Source organism: Ictalurus punctatus, unplaced genomic scaffold (assembly GCF_001660625.3).
Source record: "Ictalurus punctatus breed USDA103 unplaced genomic scaffold, Coco_2.0 Super-Scaffold_100, whole genome shotgun sequence".
NCBI classification, from domain to species: domain Eukaryota; kingdom Metazoa; phylum Chordata; class Actinopteri; order Siluriformes; family Ictaluridae; genus Ictalurus; species Ictalurus punctatus.
This window is the reverse complement of record NW_026521086.1, coordinates 328,163-349,500: the sequence shown is the minus strand read 5'-3', so window position 1 is coordinate 349,500 and position 21,338 is coordinate 328,163. Positions and strand designations below refer to the sequence as shown.

At 42.1% G+C, this 21,338-nt stretch overlaps 1 protein-coding gene across 5 annotated transcripts in view; it reads right to left on the bottom strand.

Annotated features, from left to right (window-relative positions):
• LOC128629618 (NLR family CARD domain-containing protein 3) overlaps positions 1 to 19,566 on the bottom strand; it is a 23,319-nt gene extending 3,753 nt beyond the window's left edge. For 2 of the 5 annotated variants that reach the window (XR_008393963.1, XM_053678362.1), the window contains exons 1-9: positions 19,458 to 19,566; positions 16,927 to 17,066; positions 14,076 to 14,249; positions 3,909 to 3,992; positions 3,628 to 3,749; positions 3,053 to 3,169; positions 2,588 to 2,642; positions 2,147 to 2,351; positions 95 to 1,862 (exon numbers count right to left, since the gene is read on the bottom strand). Coding sequence is in view for 4 of the 5 variants with exons in the window: in XM_053678362.1 (XP_053534337.1) it covers positions 95 to 1,862; positions 2,147 to 2,351; positions 2,588 to 2,642; positions 3,053 to 3,169; positions 3,628 to 3,680 (2,198 nt within the window). In the remaining variant the exon portion in view is untranslated. Of the gene's footprint in view, positions 1 to 94; positions 1,863 to 2,146; positions 2,352 to 2,587; positions 2,643 to 3,052; positions 3,170 to 3,627; positions 3,787 to 3,908; positions 3,993 to 14,075; positions 14,250 to 16,926; positions 17,067 to 19,457 lie in introns of those variants that run through there. The other 3 variants (XM_053678363.1, XM_053678364.1, XM_053678365.1) reach the window with 3 other exon arrangements.
• Positions 19,567 to 21,338: the final 1,772 nt, after the last annotated feature.

Below are 21,338 nucleotides of genomic sequence, written 5' to 3'. Positions count from 1 at the left end.
AATTATTAACCAGCATTAATCCAAACAGTGCAGTTCAGTGTTACATTAAAATAATAAACCATGCAGTAATACATTTATAAATAAAAATACTCACTCAGCTCTTCTGGAGGCTTTGACCACTGGCAGCAGCTTCAGAAGACATTCCTCTGATGGGTCATATTTACTCAAATCAAACACATCCAGCTCCTGATCTGAGTTCAGTAACACAAACACCAGAGCTGACCACTGAGCAGGAGAGAGTCTGGTTCCACTGAGACGACTGTTTCCTCCTCTGTTCAGGTAAGTCTGTACTTCCTGCACTAGAGAATGATCATCCAGTTCATTCAGACAGTGGAACAGATTGATGGATTTCTCTGGAGATGGATTCTCCCTGATCTTCTCCTTGATGTACTCGACTGTTTCCTGTTTGCTGTGAGAGCTGCTTCCTGTCTGTGGCATTAAGCCTCGTAAGAGAGTCTGATTGGACTCCAGTGAGAGACCCAGAAGGAAGCGGAGGAACAGGTCCAGGTGTCCGTTCTCACTCTGTAAGGCCTTGTCCACTGCACTCCTGAGGAGATCAGACATGTCTGACTTGTTGAGAAGATCAGACAGATCAGTGGTTGGTTGTTCTGTTACAATTTTGCTGATGAAGGAGAGAAATGTGTATAAAGCAGCCAGAAACTCCTGAACACTCAGATGTACAAAGCTGAACACCTTCCCCAGGTGAAGCCCAAACTCCTCTCTGAAGATTTGGGTACACACTCCTGAGTACACTGACACTTCTCTCACATCAATGCCACACTCTCTCAGGTCTTCCTCATAGAAGATCAGGTTTCCTTTCTCCAGCTGTTGGAAAGCCAGTTTTCCCAGTGCCAGGATACTCTCTCTGGTCTGCTGAGGATCAGGGTCACATTTCTGATGGTACTTTTGGTCCTTGTGTTTGATCTGAAAGATCAGGAAGTGTGTGAACATTTGAGTCAGAGTCTTGGGGATCTCTCCACTCTCTGCTCCACCCAACATTCTCTCTAGAACAGTGGCTGAGATCCAGCAGAAGACTGGGATGTGACACATGATGTAGAGGCTTCTTGAAGACTTCATGTGTGAGATGATTTTATTGGCCAGGCTCTGATCACTGATCCTCTTCCTGAAGTACTCCTCTTTCTGAGGATCACTGAACCCTCGTACCTCTGTGACCTGGTCTACACACTCAGGAGGGATCTGATTGGCTGCTCCTGGTCGAGAGGTGATCCAGAGGAGAGCAGAGGGAAGCAGATTCCCCTTGATGAGGTTCGTCAGCAGCACATCCACTGAGGCTGACTCTGTCACATCACACAGTCTCTCATTCTTCTGGAAATTTAGAGGAAGTCGACACTCATCCAGACCATCAAAGATCAACACCACTTTGTAGGAGTCTATTAACTGTAGTTTTCTCATTTCAGGGAAAAAGTGATGAAGAAGATCCATCAGACTGAGATGTTTCTGCTTCATCAGATTCAGCTCTCTAAAGGGAAGTGGAAACATGAAGGTGACGTCCTGATTTGCTTTTCCTTCAGTCCAGTCCAGAATGAACTTCTGCACAGAGACTGTTTTTCCAATTCCAGCAACTCCTTTAGTCAGCACTCTTCTGATGGACTTGTCTTTAAAGAGATCGTTACATTTGATGGGTTTCTCCTGTGCTGCTGGTCTCCTGGACGCTGTCTCAATCTGTCTCACCTCATGTTCATTATTGACGTCTCCACTCCACCCCTCTGTGATGTAGAGATCTGTGTAGATCTCATTCAGAAGTGCTGAGCTTCCATGCTGTGAGATTCCTTCATTAATTCTTTTAAACTTCTCTCTCAGGCTGGATTTCAGCTTTGTCTGATACACAGAGGCCACAGACTCTAATAAACAAAGTAATAAGATGTTTTAATGTAAAATCACTGAACACAGGATTAAATGTAAAATTCTAATGCTGCTGTTCATTCCTGATTCATGTAGTAAATATTCCTGAAGGAACAGGACCATTGTACAGAGTCACCACAAGCTGGACCACAAACAGAACAGAAACGCAGCAGATGTACATGATACTAAACTCGAACTTCAAACTAAAAGTGTTCCTATCTAAAACTATTTCCTCTCTCTGAAGTGAACCTGACGGAATAAAGCCATGACTCAGAGCTCTTACTGTTGTGCAGTGTGTTAGCGAGATCTGTGTGGTCCATGTTCTTCAGGACGTGCAGTGTGATCTTCAGCGCTCCGTCTCTGACACTGTGCAGATCCTCCTCATCCTGCACCTCCCTCTCAGTGCATGCTGGGTAATCTGGACTCAGGAGCTTCCTAAACCTCTTCAGCTCATTCTTTATCAGAGTGAGGACTTTGTGTTCCAGCTCCTGGTTAGAAACACACAGGAACACATCTAAATATTATAATGTTACACATTGAGAGATGCTTTTATTTTATCAAAAGAAGAAAAGTCTCTTTCTATTCCCGCAGTTACAGCTGAAATTCTGTCTGATTACCCATAATGCTGCTGCACATCAATAAATCTGTAAATTGTCCTGATCTTAAATAAAAAAAACCTGCAACCTGCTCACACACAAGTTACACACATTAAAAAGACACACACCTTGAATATGGAGTCCAACTGATTTCTGCTGAGGTTTGATTTCTTCTGTTGTGGTCTGTGAAGAAATAAAACACATGATGTGATATAGACTATATGTATTCATAGCTGCACAACACACACTAATACATACAGAGACAGATATTTAACACTATCCTCTTAACACAATACACTGATTTCAGGATTTCTCACTGACACTAACATGTTTATGAATAAAATAGTGATCTAGTCATTAATGTCCCAGGTGTAAATGTTGTTGTGTAGCACCACAGACCCTCCAGCTCAGGGACTGCAGGCTGAACTGAACTCTTAAAGCAGTTTTCCTCACTGCCAGTCCGAGAGCTGCAGCACTGCACAGTTTAGTGTGTTACTGCTTCAACACCTGATAAAGATCATGAAGGGCTTCAGAATGAGACCAGTGAGTTTGATCAGGTGGAACACTGCTGTAAAACACCTCACTGTTCTGACCTCACATCAGGAGAACTGGCTCCATCTCTGAAGTAAATTGGAATACCCATTGACTGGTCACTCTTCATGGACACACAGCTGGGTTCTGGTGAGTCTGATCTCTTTCCCTCCATCATTCTAGAATTAAACAGAAATATCAGCAATAATTAATACTCTGCTGTCTCAGCACTGTTACACAATGTGTTCATCATTAAACACCAATAATTCCATCTTTTTAATTCAGCTCCAGTCTGCACACTTATTCAAACAGGAGACACGCCTCATACCTCAGGAATTACACTGATGTCAGGAGTCCCAATCACAGATAACTGACTCAGCTGGGTCTTAAAGCCTGTAGAGTTCACTGACTCAAAGCTACGCTGCTCTTCTCCTCCACATTCCACAGTCCTTTTTACTCTTCTCTCAGTGAATGATTTCTCTAAACTGTTCTTAGATCAAATCAGTGATATATTCACTGCTATTAAACACCTTAAACCAAAGTCTAGTTCCTCTGTTAACTAGTGAGTGTTTAGAGATACAGATCTGTTCCATGAGACGGTGTGTGTTTATTGCTGGTGAATGGAAAAGTAACTCACCTCTCGTCTCTCTTTAAGTCCTGTTCTCCAGACACACTCATGTTGGAGGTCATGTCTCCTTCTCCAGATTACAGCAGGACACATGTTTACTTCACTCCAACATCGGTGTGTTAAATCAAACCCTGTTTCAGCACAGAGTTCACTTACAGGAAATAGTCTCTGTATCAAGTCATAAAACAGCCTGTGTACATTCAAACTTCAGTACAAACCCACAAAACTCTTCTGCATCTAGTGTACATTCAGTGTGTTTATATATTATAGCTTTAGATGTAGATACTCACTGTGTTTTTACTCCTGAAATGCTGTATTTTCCCCTCCACACAAAATGGAGACTGACTTTCACTTTCACTTCCTAACCATTTATTCTGCAGAGGGGGAGGGGCAGTGAGGTAGGATATGGTTTGTTTTCAGACAGCTTTCTGATCCATCGAGCAAAGGCCTGTAAATACTGAAAGTATAAGCCTGAAAGCGCTGCAAATACAGAGAACAGAATTAAAAGTCTGGTAAAATCTACATCACACACATTATCATTTCATTACCTTCATTTATTATCTCGTGACTTCATTCAGCTGTGCACGAACAACTGTCAGAGCTCTATACAAATATATAAACTAAAATAAAATAACAGGAACTAGAAACACTCAGCAGATCATTAGATAAAGAAGCAGAACTCATACGCTGAGTAAGTTTACTGAAATATCTGCAGAAATGTATTTTCTCTGGTTTTCCCTTAATGAGAGCAAGTATCCTGATATTAGTGAGGATTGGTGTGTAAGTAGTTTTTGTTTGAATAATGAATGTTACTCAGAATAAAAGTGATGATGGAGAGTAAGTTAAACACATTGGTCAGACGAGTAACTAACCCAGTGTTTCCCAATCGAGATTCTGTCTGATGAGAGCAGGGGTGCGTGTAAAAATCCTTCAGACATTTTCTAAAATGATCAAATGTGTAGAAAACATTTAATATAGATGAGAAATATCTGATGTCTGAAATAATAACACAGACACAGAAATAATAAGACAGACACACACACACACACACGCACAACAATAATAATAATAATAATAATAATAATAATAATAATAATAAACTAGATCAGTACATTTCCTGAAGAAAATGTGTGCTGCTTGCCATGGCAAAATTCGGATCAGGCGCCAATACTTTCGATAGCCGGAAGCGTAGAGTGCCAATACTTTTGACAGCCAGAAGAGTGGGGTGCCAATACTTTTGAAAGCTGGACGTGATGGGCGTCAATTATTTTGAGAGCTGGAGGCACAGGGCGCCAATACTTCTGAGAGCCGGCCGTGTAGTGCGGAAATACTTGAGAGCCAGCCATGCGGGGTGCCAATACTTTTGAGTGTCAGCCAGATAGGGCGCCAATACTTCTGAGAGCCGGGCGTGTATGGAGGCAATTCTTTTAGAGCTGGCGGTGTAGAGCGCCAATTCTCAATGCAAGTCTATGGGAAATTTTCCGACTTTGAGCTTCCGTACCGGGAATGCCGACATTCCGATCACTTCCGTAATACATAGCACACCTCTCCCCAATAAGCCGATCGATTTGACACCTCAACCGTCGCTCTCCAACAAACAGTGCGGGACTAGTTACACGCCGAAAAAAAAAAGTGGAAGAAGAATTATAATTATAATAAGTTTGCCGAATAACAATAATAAGCACCATTAATTATAATAATAACAACTAGACCGGTACATTTCCTGAAGAAAATGTGGATGGTGCTTGCCATGGCAAAACCGGAATGGGGCGCCAATACTTTTGAGAGCCTGACAGATAGGGCGCAAGCACTGTTGGAGCTGGCCATGTAGTGCGCCAATACCTTTTAGAGCTGACCATCAAGGGTGCCAATACTTTTGAGAGTCGGCCAGATAGGGTGCCAATACTTCTGAGAGCTGAACAGATCGTGTGCCAATACATTTTAGAGCCAAATGTGTACGGAGGCAATTCTTCTAGAGCTTTCTGTTTAGAGGGCCAATACTTTCGAAACTCAATGCAATCTATGGGGAATTTTCTGACTTTGGGCTTCCGTAGCGGGAATTCCGGCACTCCGGTCGCTTATAAAAGTCATAGCACACCTCTGCTCAATAAGCCGATCAATTTGACACCTCACCCTTTGATCTCCGACAAACGCAAGAGAAGTTACGCGACAAAAAAAAGTGGAAGAAGAATAATAATTATTACAATAACAAGATCGGTACATTTCCTAAAGAAAATGTGAGTGGTGCTTGCACTGGCAAAATTTGGATTGGGCGCCAATACTTTCGAGAGCCGGATGGATAGGTTGCTACAGGGTTTCAGCATGATGCTAGCATGTTTTAGCACGTGTTAGCATCATGTTAGCACGTGTTAGCATGATGCTAACATGTTTTAGCATCCTGCTAGCATGTTTTAGCATGTTTTACCATCACGCTAGCATGTTTTAGCATCACGCTAGCTTGTTGTAGCATCATGCTAACATGTTTTAGCATCATGCTTGCACGTTTTAGCATCACGCTAGCACGTTTTACCGTCATGCTAGCATGTTTTACCGTCATGCTAGCAAGTTTTACCGTCATGCTAGCATGTTTTACGTCATGCTAGCATGTTTTAGCATCATGCTTACATGTTTTAGCATCATGCTAGCATGCTTTAGCATCATGCTAGCATGCTTTAGCATCATGCTGGCATGTTGCTAGCATGTGTTAGCACTATATCTCCTTAGAGGGCCAATACTTTCGAAACTCAATAAGTCTATTGGAAATTTTCCGAAATCGAGCTTCCGTAGCAGGAATTCCGGTATTCCGATCGCTTATAAAAGTCATAGCACACCTCTCCTCAATAAGCCGATCGATTCGACACCTCACCCGTCGATCTCCAACAAACGGTGCGGGACTAGTTACGCGCCGAAAAAAACGTGTAATAATAATAATAATAATAATAATAATAATAATAATAATAATAATAAGTATGCAAGAGAACAATAGTAGTGCTTTTCAAGCACCACTAATAAAACACTTACTGTTACGATAGACAGCCACCTCCTCTTTGAAGTATTCCTCATAATAAAAATAAAACTTTAGCGGTGCTAAAATGAGAAGCCGCAGGTTCGTTTAAATCACACAGCGCAAACACTGGTACACAGCCGAGATCTTAGAGACTTCTGTGTAACTCACTCCACTTTTAAACATAGAGTCCACCTATTGCTGGGGGTATCGTAAAGCCATTAACACCCCCAGACACCAACTCATTATCATAAACATACTGATAGGATTACACCACGACCCCCGGTCATAAAATAAGTGTCTCCACACAAAGCTCTTGCTCAGGAAAACACAAAGATCATAAATTAGACTACCTACAAACTGTTGCTCAGGAAAACACAAAGATCATAAATTAGCACACTACTTCGATTGACAGTTTGACAGAAAGTACTGTCTACCGGTGAAACACGTGTATGGGCGGGGTTTAGAGAGAGAGAGAGAGAGAGAGAGAGAGAGAGAGAGAGAGAGAGAGAGAGAGAGAGAGAGGTGTCTGAAACATCATGTATGGGCGGGGTTTAGAGAGAGAGAGAGAGAGAGAGAGAGAGAGAGAGGTGTCTGAAACATCATGTATGGGCGGGGTTTACAGAGAGAGAGAGAGAGAGAGAGAGAGAGAGAGAGAGAGAGGTGTCTGAAACATCATGTATGGGCGGGGTTTAGAGAGAGAGAGAGAGAGAGAGAGAGAGAGAGAGAGAGAGAGAGAGAGAGAGAGAGAGGTGTCTGAAACATCATGTATGGGCGGGGTTTAGAGAGAGAGAGAGAGAGAGAGAGAGAGAGAGAGAGAGAGAGAGAGAGAGGTGTGTCTGAAACATCATGTATGGGCGGGGTTTAGAGAGAGAGAGAGAGAGAGAGAGAGGTGTCTGAAACATCATGTATGGGCGGGGTTTAGAGAGAGAGAGAGAGAGAGAGAGAGAGAGAGAGGTGTGTCTGAAACATGTATGTATGGGCGGGGTTTAGAGAGAGAGAGAGAGAGAGAGAGAGAGAGAGAGAGAGAGAGGTGTGTCTGAAACATCATGTATGGGCGGGGTTTAGAGAGAGAGAGAGAGAGAGAGAGAGAGAGAGAGAGAGAGAGAGAGAGAGAGAGAGAGAGAGAGAGAGAGAGAGAGGTGATTGGGTTTTTTGTCTTCTAGTTTAAACATTACGGCGATTCTTTTAGCCAACACTAACATTTTTAGCTCGTAAGGATCTTTGTTTAGAAGTCATGTAATACACGCGATTCTTTTTAAACAGCTCTTTTAATCATTTTTACATCCTAAAGTTGTGTTTTCCCTGGCCATAAATTAGGTGTACCTACAGAACTGTCGGTCAGGAAAAACACAAACCATAAATTAGCCCTCTAGTTCTACCGCCGTGATTGACATGGAGAGAGAGAGAGAGAGGCGCGTGTCTGAAAACACGTATGTGTGGGCGGGGTTTAGCGAGAGTGAAGTGTCTCAGTTTAACTTCATTACTGATCAACACAGCGACTGGAAGACAACTCTGGAAAAACTTCTCCTAGTTTAAACATCTTTTAACCAGCACTTTAACATTTTTACCTTGTAAGGATCTTTTTTTTTTAGAAGTCATGTAATTTATTTATTTATTTCACAAACAAATATTCTACTCATATATGTACACATTCAAACATCATGCTTTTCTAACAGTGTGTTTACACAAACAAAATAACGCCACAATTTCACCCCCCCAAGAAAAAACAAACAGACTCATTAACATGAACACCTTTGTTGGGGGGGTCACTCCCCCACACACCCCTCTCCACCACTGCCCAGACACACAGGAGCTAGACTGACCCACTGATACAATCGATAGGGTTACCCCCCCACCCCGGTCATAAATTAGGTCACTTACAGAAATGTCGGCCTGAGAAGCACAAAGGGCTATAAATCAGCACACACTACTTTGATTGACAGTTTGACAGAAAGTGTGTGTTACTCTTGTTGGAACAAAGTTACTGGTGTGACTCTAATTCTCTTTATTTTTAATGGTCTAGTAAAAGGCCAGTCTGTGCTCCGGCTCCCTATAGTGGCCTGTGTGAATCACTGCCTCTTGTCAAATTTTTATAAAATATTATCATCTATTAATTCATTAATATCTGTGTGTGTGTGTGTGTGGGGGGGGGGGGGACTACACAGTGTCTTTGTGTGTTAACAGGAGCTCAGCTATTCTCTCTGAATAAAGAGGAACTTTGCGCTGTCATTCCTGAAGAAGGAGCGAGGGTGTACAGCCAAGTTGCCGTACAGAAGGCACTGCTGGAGGTAAAAACACACATACGCGCACACACACACACACGCTAATGATGTGTATAAATGATGAGTGTTTTTTTTCTCAGGATGTCAGAAAGGCAACAGAGCTGGAGGCAGTGATGGAGAAACAGAAGATGAAGGTGGATTTCACAGAGGAGAGTGGAACTCCTACGTCTTGTACTCTAGCATACTACACCCCCCCCCCATCTACACCCCATACTACCCCCCCTCACCTACACCCCATACTACCCCCCCTCACCTACACCCCATACTACACCCCCCCCCTCCCCCCTCCCAAACACACATGTAGTTTATATATACACATTGATGTACATGGTATGGTGTAATAAAAAAAAAACCATAACATTTATTTAATGCCTTTATACACACACACACACACACATACATACACACACGTCTGTCTGATATATTACAGACTATTCCTCACACACTTACACAAATCAACTGCCATTTTATGGTAAAGCTGTCTAAATGTAAATGTTCAATCTTTGACTGTACATTCATAAATTATAATAACTTGTGTGGCATTCTCTGTTATTTTAAATATCTGTGTGTGTGTGTGTGTGTGTGTGTGTCTGTGTTTCAACATCATTTTACAAAAACACTATTCAACGTTTCATCAGAGAGTCTGCATCTTTTGATCAAAGTTGCATGGCGCGAGACCGTTCAGTGCTTTATAGGTTAATAACAGTATTTTATAATCAGTGTGAGATTTCACTGGGAGCCAATGCAGTGTGGATAAGATCAGTGTGATGTGGTCATATCTTCTGGTTCTAGTTAGGATTCTAGCAGCTGCATTCTGGACTAACTGGAGTTTGTTTATGCTCCTACTGGAACATCCAGACAGTATGGCATTACACTAATCATGAGTAAAGCATGAACTAATACTTCTGTATCATGTAGTGACATTAGACAACCACAATACTGAAAAAGTTGGGACAGTATGGAAAATGCTAATAAAACAATGAGGAGTCATTTGTAAATGTACATTGACTTGTATTTAAACAAAAAACATAAAGACGAGGTATTTGATGTTTTACCTAATCAACTGCAAAGTTTCTGGAAGATGAACATTCATTTTGAAACTGATGCTGCAACATGTTCCAAAAAAGTTGGGACAGGGGTCATTTAGGATTAATAGCGATGTGACGAGTTGAAAGAAGGCGGCGATGTGAAACAGGTGAGGTCTAATTATCGTCTAATCATATACATAAGGAGCCTTCAAAAAAGGCAGAGTCCTTCAAGAGTAAGGATGGGTCGAGGCTCGCCAATCTGCCAACAGATATGTCAGCAAATAATCCAACACTTTGAGAAAAACATTCCCCAAAGTCAAATCGGTAGGATTTTGGTCATTTCACCTTCTACAGTGCACAATATAATTAAAAGATTCAAGGAAGCCGGTCAAATCTCGGTGCGTAAAGGGCGAGGCATAAAACCACTTCTGAATGCGCGTGATCTCCGCTCTCTCAGACGTCACTGTCTTAAAAACCGTCATGAGTCTGTAATGAAGATTCTGACATGGGCTCGGGAATACTTTGGTAAACCTTAGTCAGTCGACAGTATTCGCCGCTGCATCCACAGATGCAGGTTAAGGTTTACTATGTAAAGCAGAGGCCATACACTGTCCCGAAGCTCCGACCACTTCTCTGGGCTCGGTCTTATCTAAGATGGACAGTAGCACACTGGAATCTTGTTTTGTGATCTGATGAGTCGACATTTTAAATAGTTTTTGAAAAAACAACCACCGTGTTCTCCGAGCCAAAGAGGAAAACGACCATCCAAGCTGTGATCAGAGTCAGATCCAAAAGCCAGCATCTGTCATGGTATGGGGGCGTGTCAGTGTCCATGGTATGGGGCATGTCAGTGTCCATGGTATGGGGGCGTGTCAGTGTCCATGGTATGGGGCATGTCAGTTGGTATGGGGGCGTGTCAGTCTGCATGGTATAGGGGCGTACCAGTACCCATGGTATGGGGGCGTGTCAGTGTCCATGGTATAGGGGTGTGTCAGTGTCCATGGTATGGGGGCGTGTCAGTGTCCATGGTATGGGGGCGTGTCAGTGTCCATGGTATGGGGGCGTGTCAGTGTCCATGGTATGGGGGCGTGTCAGTGTCCATGGTATGGGGCCGTGTCAGTTGGTATGGGGGCGTGTCAGTCTGCATGGTATAGGGGCATACCAGTACCCATGGTATAGGGGTGTGCCAGTGTCCATGGTATGGGGGCGTGTCAGTGTCCATGGTACGGGGGCGTGTCAGTGTCCATGGTATGGGTAACACACATCTGTGAGGGCATCATTAATGCAGAAAGATATGTACACATTTTGGAGCTACACATGCTGCCATCCAGAGCAGGACAACGCCAAACCACAAATGCATGGTTGTGTAAGAAGAGAGTGCTGGCGCTAGCATGACCTGCCTGCAGTCCTGACCTGCCTCCGATGTGTGGCGCATTATAAAGCTCAAAATAAGGCACTGAAGGCCTCGTACAGTAGCACAGCTAAAGAAATGAATAATGGATGAATGGGGGGGAAATTCTCCTTGCTCACCTTAACCAACTGGTGTCCTCACTCAGCACCCAAACACTTAATAAGTGTTATTAAAAGAAAAGGTGATGTTACACAGCGGTAAACAGTCAACTGTCCCAACTTTTTTGGAGTATGATGCAGTCATTATATAGTCAATATTTCTGAGATGAAAGAAGGCTATCCTAGTAATATTATCTACATGAGCATCAAATGATAGGCTGGAGTCAATAATCACTCCAAGGTCTTTAACTGCTGCACATGACGAAACAGAAAGACCATCCAGAGTTACTGTGAGATCAGAAAGATTACTTCTAGCTACGCGTGGTCCTAGTACAAGTTCTTCTGTCTTATTAACTTCCTCTTACTTGATGAAAACAGAAATACTTTTATTAGGATCACGTGTAGCTAGAAGTAATCTTTCTGATCACATGGTTACTCTGGATGGTCTTTCTGTTTCATCATGTGCAGCAGTTAAAGACCTTGGAGTGATTATTGACTCCAGTCTATCATTTGATGCTCATGTAGATAATATTACTAGGATAGCCTTCTTTCATCTCAGAAATATTTCTAAAATAAGAAACATATTGTCACTACATGATGCGGAAATACTAGTTCATGCATTCGTCACCTCTAGATTAGATTACTGTAATGCCTTACTGTCTGGATGTTCCAGTAGGAATATAAATAAACTCCAGTTAGTCCAGAATGCAGCTGCTAGAGTCCTAACTAGAACCAGAAGATACGACCATATCACACCGATATTATCAATACTGCATTGGCTCCCAGTAAAATCTCGCATTAACTATAAAATACTTTTATTAACCTATAAAGCACTAAACGGTCTCGCGCCACAGTATCTAAGCGACCTTTTGGTTTTCTATGATCCGCCACGCCTACTTAGATCAAAAGATGCAGGCTATCTGACGGTACCTCGAATAGTGAAGGCTACAGCAGAGGGAAGAGCTTTCTCTTATAGAGTCCCACAGTTATGGAACAGTCTTCCTATTAGTGTTCGGGACTCAGACACAGTCTCAGTGTTTAAGTCTAGGCTTAAAACGTATTTGTTTACTCAAGCCTACCCTAACTAGACTTTCTGTTACGCTAATTCCCAGTCCTAATAATCTTTTCTCTCCCTCTCTCCTTCTGCCGAGCCCCACACGAATTTATGGAGATACTAGAGATCCAGATCCTTTCTGCCTCTGGATGGAGCTCAAATCTTCTTTAATTCCAGACTGCTGGGACTACGGCTGCTCCTAACGCCATACAGACTTCATATAAATCCATAATGAACTTTTTCACACTATCTGTTGTTACCCAGATGAGGATGGGTTCCTTCTGAGTCGGTTCCTCTCAAGGTTTCTTCCTCTTAAAACATCTTAGGGAGTTTTTCCTCGCCACCGTCGCCACTCAGTGGCTTGCTCAGTTGGGATAAATTCACACCTTTAATATCTGTATACCATGTTGATATTTCTGTAAAGCTGCTTTGAGACAATGTCTATTGTAAAAAGCACTATACAAATAAAATTGAATTGAATTGAATTGAATGTCTCTGTACATTGCTGCATTCATCTTTCCCTCGATCCTGACTAGTCTCCCACTTCCTGCCGCTGAAAAACATCCCCACAGCATGATGCTGCCACCACCATGCTTCACTGTAGGGATGGTATTGGCCAGGTAATGACTGGTGCCTGGTCTCCTCCAGACATGATGCTTGCCATTCAGGCCAAAGACTTCAATCTTTGTTTCATCATGGTCTGAGAGTCCTTCAGGTGCCTTTTGGCAAACTCCAGGTGATCTGTCATGTGCCTTTTACTGAGGAGTGGCTTCCGTCTGGCCACTCTACCATACAGGCCTGATTGGTGGAGTGCTGCAGAGATGGTTGTTCTTCTGGAAGGTTCTCCTCTCTCCACAGAGACACCCTGGAGCTCTGTCAGAGTGACCGCCGGGTTTCTGGTCACCTCCCTGACTAAGGCCCGTCTCCCCCGACCGCTCAGTTTGGCCGGGCGGCCAGCTCTAGGAAGAGTCCTGCTGGTTCCAGACTTCCTCCATTTATGGATGATGGAGGCCACTGTGCTCATTGGGACCTTCAATGCTGCAGAAATGTTTCTGTACCCTTCCCCAGATCTGTGCCTCCATACAATCCTGTCTCAGAGGTCTACACTGCTCTGACATGCAGTGTTAACTGTGGGACCTTATACAGACAGGTGTGTGCCTTTCCAAATCATGTCCAATCAACTGAATTTACCACAGGTGGACTCCCATCACGTTGTAGAAACATCTCAAGGATGATCAGTGGACACAGGACACACCCGAGCTCAATTTTGAGTGTCATGGCAAAGGCTGTGAATACTTATGTACATGTGCCTTTTTTTGTTGTTGTTTTTTTTTAAAATAAATTTGCAAAGATTTCAAACAAACTTCTTTCACGTTGTCATTATGGGGTATTGTTAGTAGAATTTTGAGGAAAATAATGAATTTAATCCATTTTGGAATAAAACTGTAACATCACAAAATGTGGAGAAAGTGAAGCGCTGTGAATACTTTCTGGATGCACTGTACATCACTACAGTTACAATCACCACAGATGGAAACTGGATGTGTGAGTGTGTGAGTATGTGAGTGTATGTGTACCTCAGTTTCTCCAGTGTACAGTGTGGATTCTCCAGTCCAGCAGAGAGCAGCTTCACTCCTGAATCCTGCAGGTTATTGTGACTCAGGTCCAGTTCTCTCAGTCTGGAGGAGTTTGATCTGAGAACTGAGGACAGAACTCTACAGCTTTCCTCTGTGAGAAAACACCAACTCAACCTGGGGGAGAAATGATGATATATCAGAACACTGATCACACACACACACACACACACACACACACACACACACACACACACACACACACACACACACACACACACACACACACACACACACAGTCATAATACAGCTAAAGTTTCCCATGTAACAGAAATGTGAGTGCGTTTGTCTCACACACAGAAATCAGAGGACAGGACACCACATCAGCACTATTATTATTATTATTATTATTATTATTATTATTATTACTACTAGTACTACTACTATTAATAATAATAATATCATCATCATCATCATCATCAGTTAAAATGATACTTAAAGGACTGAAAACATTTTTGTTTGAACAAATGCTTCCTTATAATTGAAACATGAAGCCATTTGAAAAGACCCATGACACTTTGGAATGTTGAGACTATGCGCGATCAAAACGTAAATGAGCCTTGGAGTCACTCTTAAGCCTTGTCTCATTCTCCATCGCGGTTACGGCTGGTAAAGAAGGTTGGCACATTGAAACGATCAAAACATAAACCATCAGAACATAAATGAACCAAGGAAATGCACTTAAGTCTTGTCCCATGCTCCATTCCTCTGATGGCCAAGAGAACATGGCACTGGACTTGGAATGCACTGGGGTCTCCCCTACGCAACTTGAAGCCTGCTCAAGGCATGTCAGCGGTCTGTGTCAACTAACTCGTGTGCACTATCTTGCCGACTGCAGAGAGAAAAAGGCACTTCTAAGAAGCTTTTCATTTCCTCCTCCAAAGTATACAATTTTTTTTTTTGTGGAATAGAAAGTAGAGGTGCTAGCTGTACTCAACCTCACTTATTTATCACAGGCATGCATCACAAATTAACACTATCCCCAGTCATTTTGGCAAGTCAAAATGACAAAGAAACGCATTCTTTTGATATTTTAGCTACATGAAGGATTTGTTTATTGGTCTGGATCTCTAATCAAGTGAAAAATTGTCAGTCAGATGAAAAAACCCTGTCTATTCAACATTATAAAGACAACTTGAGTCTTGAGCTTCTTTACTGTAAAAGACAACAAATATTTGCCCATTAAAGTGCAGAACTACTAAGCTCACATGTGCCATGAATGAACTTGGACTCATTTAAGTTTGACATAACACTTCTGCTTACTACATATAGCCAGCTCAAAGTTAAACATATTGAGAAAAATAAAGATACTAGCCAAACACAGACACACAACCAAATGTCATAAACAATATTTTTCTTTATTCTATATCCACTTAACTGACTAAGCTAAAAAGTGACAGTAACAACTTAATAATGTATGTTGAGGTAGCTAATTTTGATTCCAGGCAGCCTAAACATGTAAATGGATAGCACACTGAAGCTTTTATTGCCCAATAGGCTTACTCATGAACTTGTCAGTCACCTGCATAAGGACCCACTGGAAGAAGGCGGCCCAAACCAATTTGATCTAATTCAATATAACGGTGTAGGTAAAGATTCTTATGGATATTTTAAATGCCTGATTTGTTCCTGATTAGTTTATTATGAAGTAAATGCTGAGCGGTTCATTACAAAGTAAAAGGCTAGAGGTGTAATGTAACTTATTATTAAAGCATTACTACAGATGTTATGATGTACAGTATCTGTAATATAGATGTAAAGTGTTACTATCAAAGTGGTAATTAATCTTTGTTTATATCTCTCTTGTAAGCTACAGTGCAGTTGTTGACATAGAATTTGACACTTTGCCAGTCTCTATCTTTAAGATATAAAGACTCAGATCTAATGCAGTTTTCACAGGCCAACTTCCCTGGGTCACGGCATGACATGATGAAGGTCTTCATATGTCTCTCCACTGCATGGACCTCATTTCCTTCCCGAGCCTTCCTCTTTTTCAGAGTAGATGTTTTACCTAAATGTAAGAATAAACATTAGTTACATAGCAAACACACACCCTGGCAACTTACAGACTGGAACTTACATTTCACGTCTCACGAATGAAAACTCTGACTGCAGTTTGTGCATATGTACCAAATAGTAACTAAGAGTACTCAGTTTTCTTGGAGAAGATGCAGTAGGGAACCTACTGAGTCCCAGGGGATGCTTATGTTGGAAATTATGGAGAGGTGTGATTGAAAGGCAGGATTAAAAGTGTCAGCAAACTACACAATTCTGATATTTATGATCCAGAAAAGGTGTAGACTGTGATGGCTGCTGTTTCTCCTGGCCATTGCTCTCAGCAGTGTCCCCCTCCATAATCTGCATATTTAATAGACATTTGGAAAATCTAAAAGAGGAATATGCAACAGAAAGCAAACATGCTGTTCAATACGACAAAAACAATAATTATTTCACTATAGGAATTAAGTTTGTGATTTCAGGGTTAGATATGGGATACTTTGGAAGACTTTGGGATAATTACGGTGCATTCAGACACGCACATGTTTTGTAGTTCATGCTTAAACGTGGCAGTAAAATACCTGAAGCAGATCAGATGAACAATAATGTCTCATTTTTTGTTAATGCACAAGCACAAAATTTGTTGTGCAACAAAAATGAATTGCAACACTGCCGGATAAGACAATGTTTATTTTTGAATAATTTTTAAATTGTGAAAACAGAGAGGGAGATACCCTGCATACCTTGCTACGCCAAGGCCAGACTCCTCCTCCGTAATTGCAGGTAATTTCATCACCTTCTTTAAAGTCTGTTAAAGCAAACAGACCAAGATGTGGGCTTCCATCCACTTCAGTCTTCTGCATTCTGCCATTTGGGTGCTTGTGGTCATCATTAACCAGCCTACCAAAAGATCCGTCTTCTTTTGCAGCATCAATACTTAATACACAACGAGAGAAAGAGAGAAGTATTCAGTGACCGAATATTCAACATCAAATTCTACAAATATGATAGCTCTGCACAGAGTTTTTATTGTTAACCGTCAGATGTAAATGTTTAAGTGGACAAATACTTTACAACTGCAATTTTCAAGTACAATGAAAGTACACTTTGAAGAAAAACTATGCAGACATCGTCATTTTTTATGCAGGTTAATTCTATGGATCATTTAATTAGTGGTGCTTCAAAAGCACTAATATTGTTCTCTTGCATACTTAATAATAATAATAATAATAATAATAATAATAATAATAATAATATTATTATAATAATTATTATTACTCTCCGGCTGGCGCTCAAAAGTATTGGCACCCTGCATGGCCAGCTCTCAAAAGTACTGGCACCCTTGACGGTCGGCTCTAAAAAGTATTGGTGCACTACACAGCCGGCTCTAACAATGCTGGCGCCCCATCTGTCTGGCTCGCGAAAGTATTGGCGCCCTATGCTGTCGGCTCTCGAAAGTATTGCCGCTCTTAGCGTCCGGCACTCGAAATTATTGACACCCTACGCTTTCACCTCTCGATTATATTGGTGCCCTAGAGTCCGGCATTCGAAAATATTTGCGCCCTATTTGTCCAGCTTTAAAAGTATTGGCACCCTACACGGCCAGTACAGTGCTAACACATGCTAGCAATATGCCAGCACGATGCTAAAACATGCTAAAACATGCTAGCACGATGATAAAACATGCTAAAACATGCTAGCATGATGCTAAAACATGCTAGCATGATGCTAAAACATGCTAGCATGATGCTAAAACATGCTAGCATGATGCTAAAACATGCTAGCATGATGCTAAAACTTGCTAAAACATGCTAGCATGATGCTAAAACATGCTAGCATGATGCTAAAACTTGCTAGCATGATGCTTAAACATGCTAAAACATGCTGGCATGATGCGAAAACATGCTGGCATGATGCGAAAACATGCTGGCATGATGCGAAAACATGCTGGCATGATGCGAAAACATGCTGGCATGATGCGAAAACATGCTGGCATGATGCGAAAACATGCTGGCATGATGCTAAACCCCTCTACCAACCTATTTGTCCGACTCTCGAAACTCACATTTTCTTCAGGAAATGTACCGGTCTAGTTATTATAATAATTATTATTCTTCTTCCACTTTTTTTTCGGCACCGTTTGTCAGAGATCGACGGGTGAGGTGTTGAATCGATCGGCTTATTGAAGTGTGCTATGACTTTTGTAAGCGATCGGAATGCCGGAATTCCCACTACGGAAGCTCAAATTCAGAAAATTTCCCATAGACTGACATTGAGTTTCAAAAGTATTGGCCCTCTAAGGAGAAAGCTGTAAAAAATTTTCCTCCTTACACGTTCGGCTCTAAAATGTATTGGCACACGATCTGTTCGGCTCTCAGAAATAATGGCACACGATCTGGCCGGCTCTCAAAAGTATTGGCACCCCGCACGGCCAGCTCTCAAAAGTACTGGCGCCCTTGACGGTCGGCTCTAAAAAGTATTGGCGAACTACACAGCCGGCTCTAACAGTGCTGGTGCCATATCTGTCCGGCTCTCGAAAGTATTGGCACCCTACGCGGGCGGCTCTTGAATGTATTGGCGCCCTGTCCCGATTTCACCACGGCAAGCACCGCTCACATTTTCTTCAGGAAATGTACTGGTCTAGTTATAATTATTCTTCTTCCACCTTCGTGCCATTTTACCTCTAAAGAAAATGTTAATATATTGAGATTTTCAGTCCCTAGTGATGTTCTGAGTAAGAAAATAACCATATCCGTGCTTGCTAATAACTGTGCTGAGTGAGAACCTGTTCTACACACAGATCACAGCTCAGCTGCGGTGTTTAGAGACGCAGAATAAAAGGAGCGCGCTGTAGTTACAACATCGAAGCACATCACACCACCGCCCAGCGCTTTACAGATTCATAACAAACTAATAACTGGAACTAATGAGCTCGGCTCGGTCCAGACTACTGTCCACCCTGTCCTCGATTTCAGAGGCTTTAAACTCAATCCAGCGCTCAGATCGATAACTATTTAGGAAGCCTGACTCTGCTATTTATAACCGAACTATCCGTTACATGGTGAAGCTAGTTACAGAAGTCGGTATAACACTAAATATTCACATGACATGACAACCACCAAAGCCTATTTAATATATTAACTTCATTTTATTAACTTATTGTACTTACTAATGTGCTAGATTGGTTAAAGTGTTAACTCTGGCTAGTAAAGTCCGCTAGCATAACAATTACTTTAATATTGCGATTCAATTATAAATAAAGTCTTAAAGCATAAATAAAATTACAAACTTATAAACTGCAAAAAAAAAATTATAATAATAACTTACCTTTCGTTGTATTTGGTCTCGTTGCAGCAGTAGAATCACTCATTAGGGCAATGGAAAGCAGCTGGTGCTATTAGCCTGTGACAGCCAGGGCAGATGGGAAATGTAGTTCTTTTCCTACTTCCTGTGTGGTGTTTATGAACTATTAGTGCAGTCAAAAAAACTACACTCCGCCATAACCCAACTTAAGGATTTCATTTTACTGTTTAGAGATTTTTAAAAAGTGTCATTTCGCTGTGCGGAAATTTAAAAACTCAAACTTTAATTATTATTAAGACTTATAATTATTTGGAAAACATGATAACTATCTGTTCTAACTTATTAATGTTTAGCTTATGCTAACAATCTAACCTTCTAACAGTCTAATTAGGCTTTTAACTTACCAGTCACTTTTTGTACGCTAATAGGTAATAGAACTAATGTGCATATGCAGATTAGCCACAGTCCTTTACTAAGTGGGTGGTACCATAATTTGCATAAATTAGATTTGCAGAGTGTGTGAAGTGGTTGGCCAAGCCCCTCCCCCAATAAATACCAGTTCCAGACTAAAGGGGGAGACATAGACCAAACCGATCACACACACAGTTTGTCCAGATCATGCCTTATATGCCAAAGATAAAAATTTGTGAGGCGTCTATTTACAGCCTCCTCAACACTTTTCAATGCATCACCCCTGTGAGGACGTGGATTTTTGTCCCCTTAATGATTTTGGCCCCCATGAGGTTGCTGTGTAAACATGATGATGTCCCCATGAAGTGATAATTACAAACTCACTCTCTCTCACACACACACACACTCTCTCTCTCTCTCTCTCTCTCTCTCTCTCACACACACACACACACACACTCTCTCTCACACACACACACTCTCTCTCTCACACATACACTCTCTCTCACACACACACTCTCTCTCTCTCTCTCTCTCTCTCTCTCTCTCACACACACACACACACACACACACACACACACTCTCTCTCTCACACACACACACACTCTCTCTCACACATACACTCTCTCTCACACACACTCTCTCACTCTCTCTCACACACACACACACACTCTCTCTCTCTCTCACACACACACACACACACACACACACACACACACACACTCTCTCTCTCTCACACACACACAGACACACTCTCTGTCTCACAGACACACTGTCTCTCACACAGACAGACTCTCTAGCACAGACACTCTCTCACACAGACAGACACACTCTCACACAGACACATTCTCTCTCTCTCACTCGCACAGACACTCTCTCTCACACACAGACACACTGTCTCTCACACAGACACACCCCCTCTCACACACAGACACACACTCTCTTTCTCACACAGACACACTCTCTTTCTCACACAGACACACTCTCACTCTCTCACACAGACACTCCCTCACACAGACACACTCTCTCTCTCACACACACAGACACTCTCTCACTCTCTCACACAGACAATTTCTTGCTCTCTCACACAGACACTCTCTCACACAGACAATTTCTTGCTCTCTCACACAGACACTCTCTCACACAGACACACTATCTCTCTCACACACACAGACATACTCTCTCTCTCTCTCACAGACACACTATGTCTCTCACACAGACTCACTCTCACTCTCTCACACAGACACTCTGTCTCTCACACACACACAGACACTCTCTCTCTCATACAGACACTCTCTCTAACACACAGACATTCTCTCATACAGACATTCTCTCTCTCTCTCTGTCTCGTGTGCACATGGACTGAGTGAGTGGGCGGGAGCGGTAGTGAGTGAGTGTGTGCGGAGCGTGGCCGAGGCCGCTGCTCCAAAGTTCGCTTGTTCATTTTTTTATCTGTCTTTTCTTCAGAAATACGATTTCCTTTTAGGTCTTTGTTTT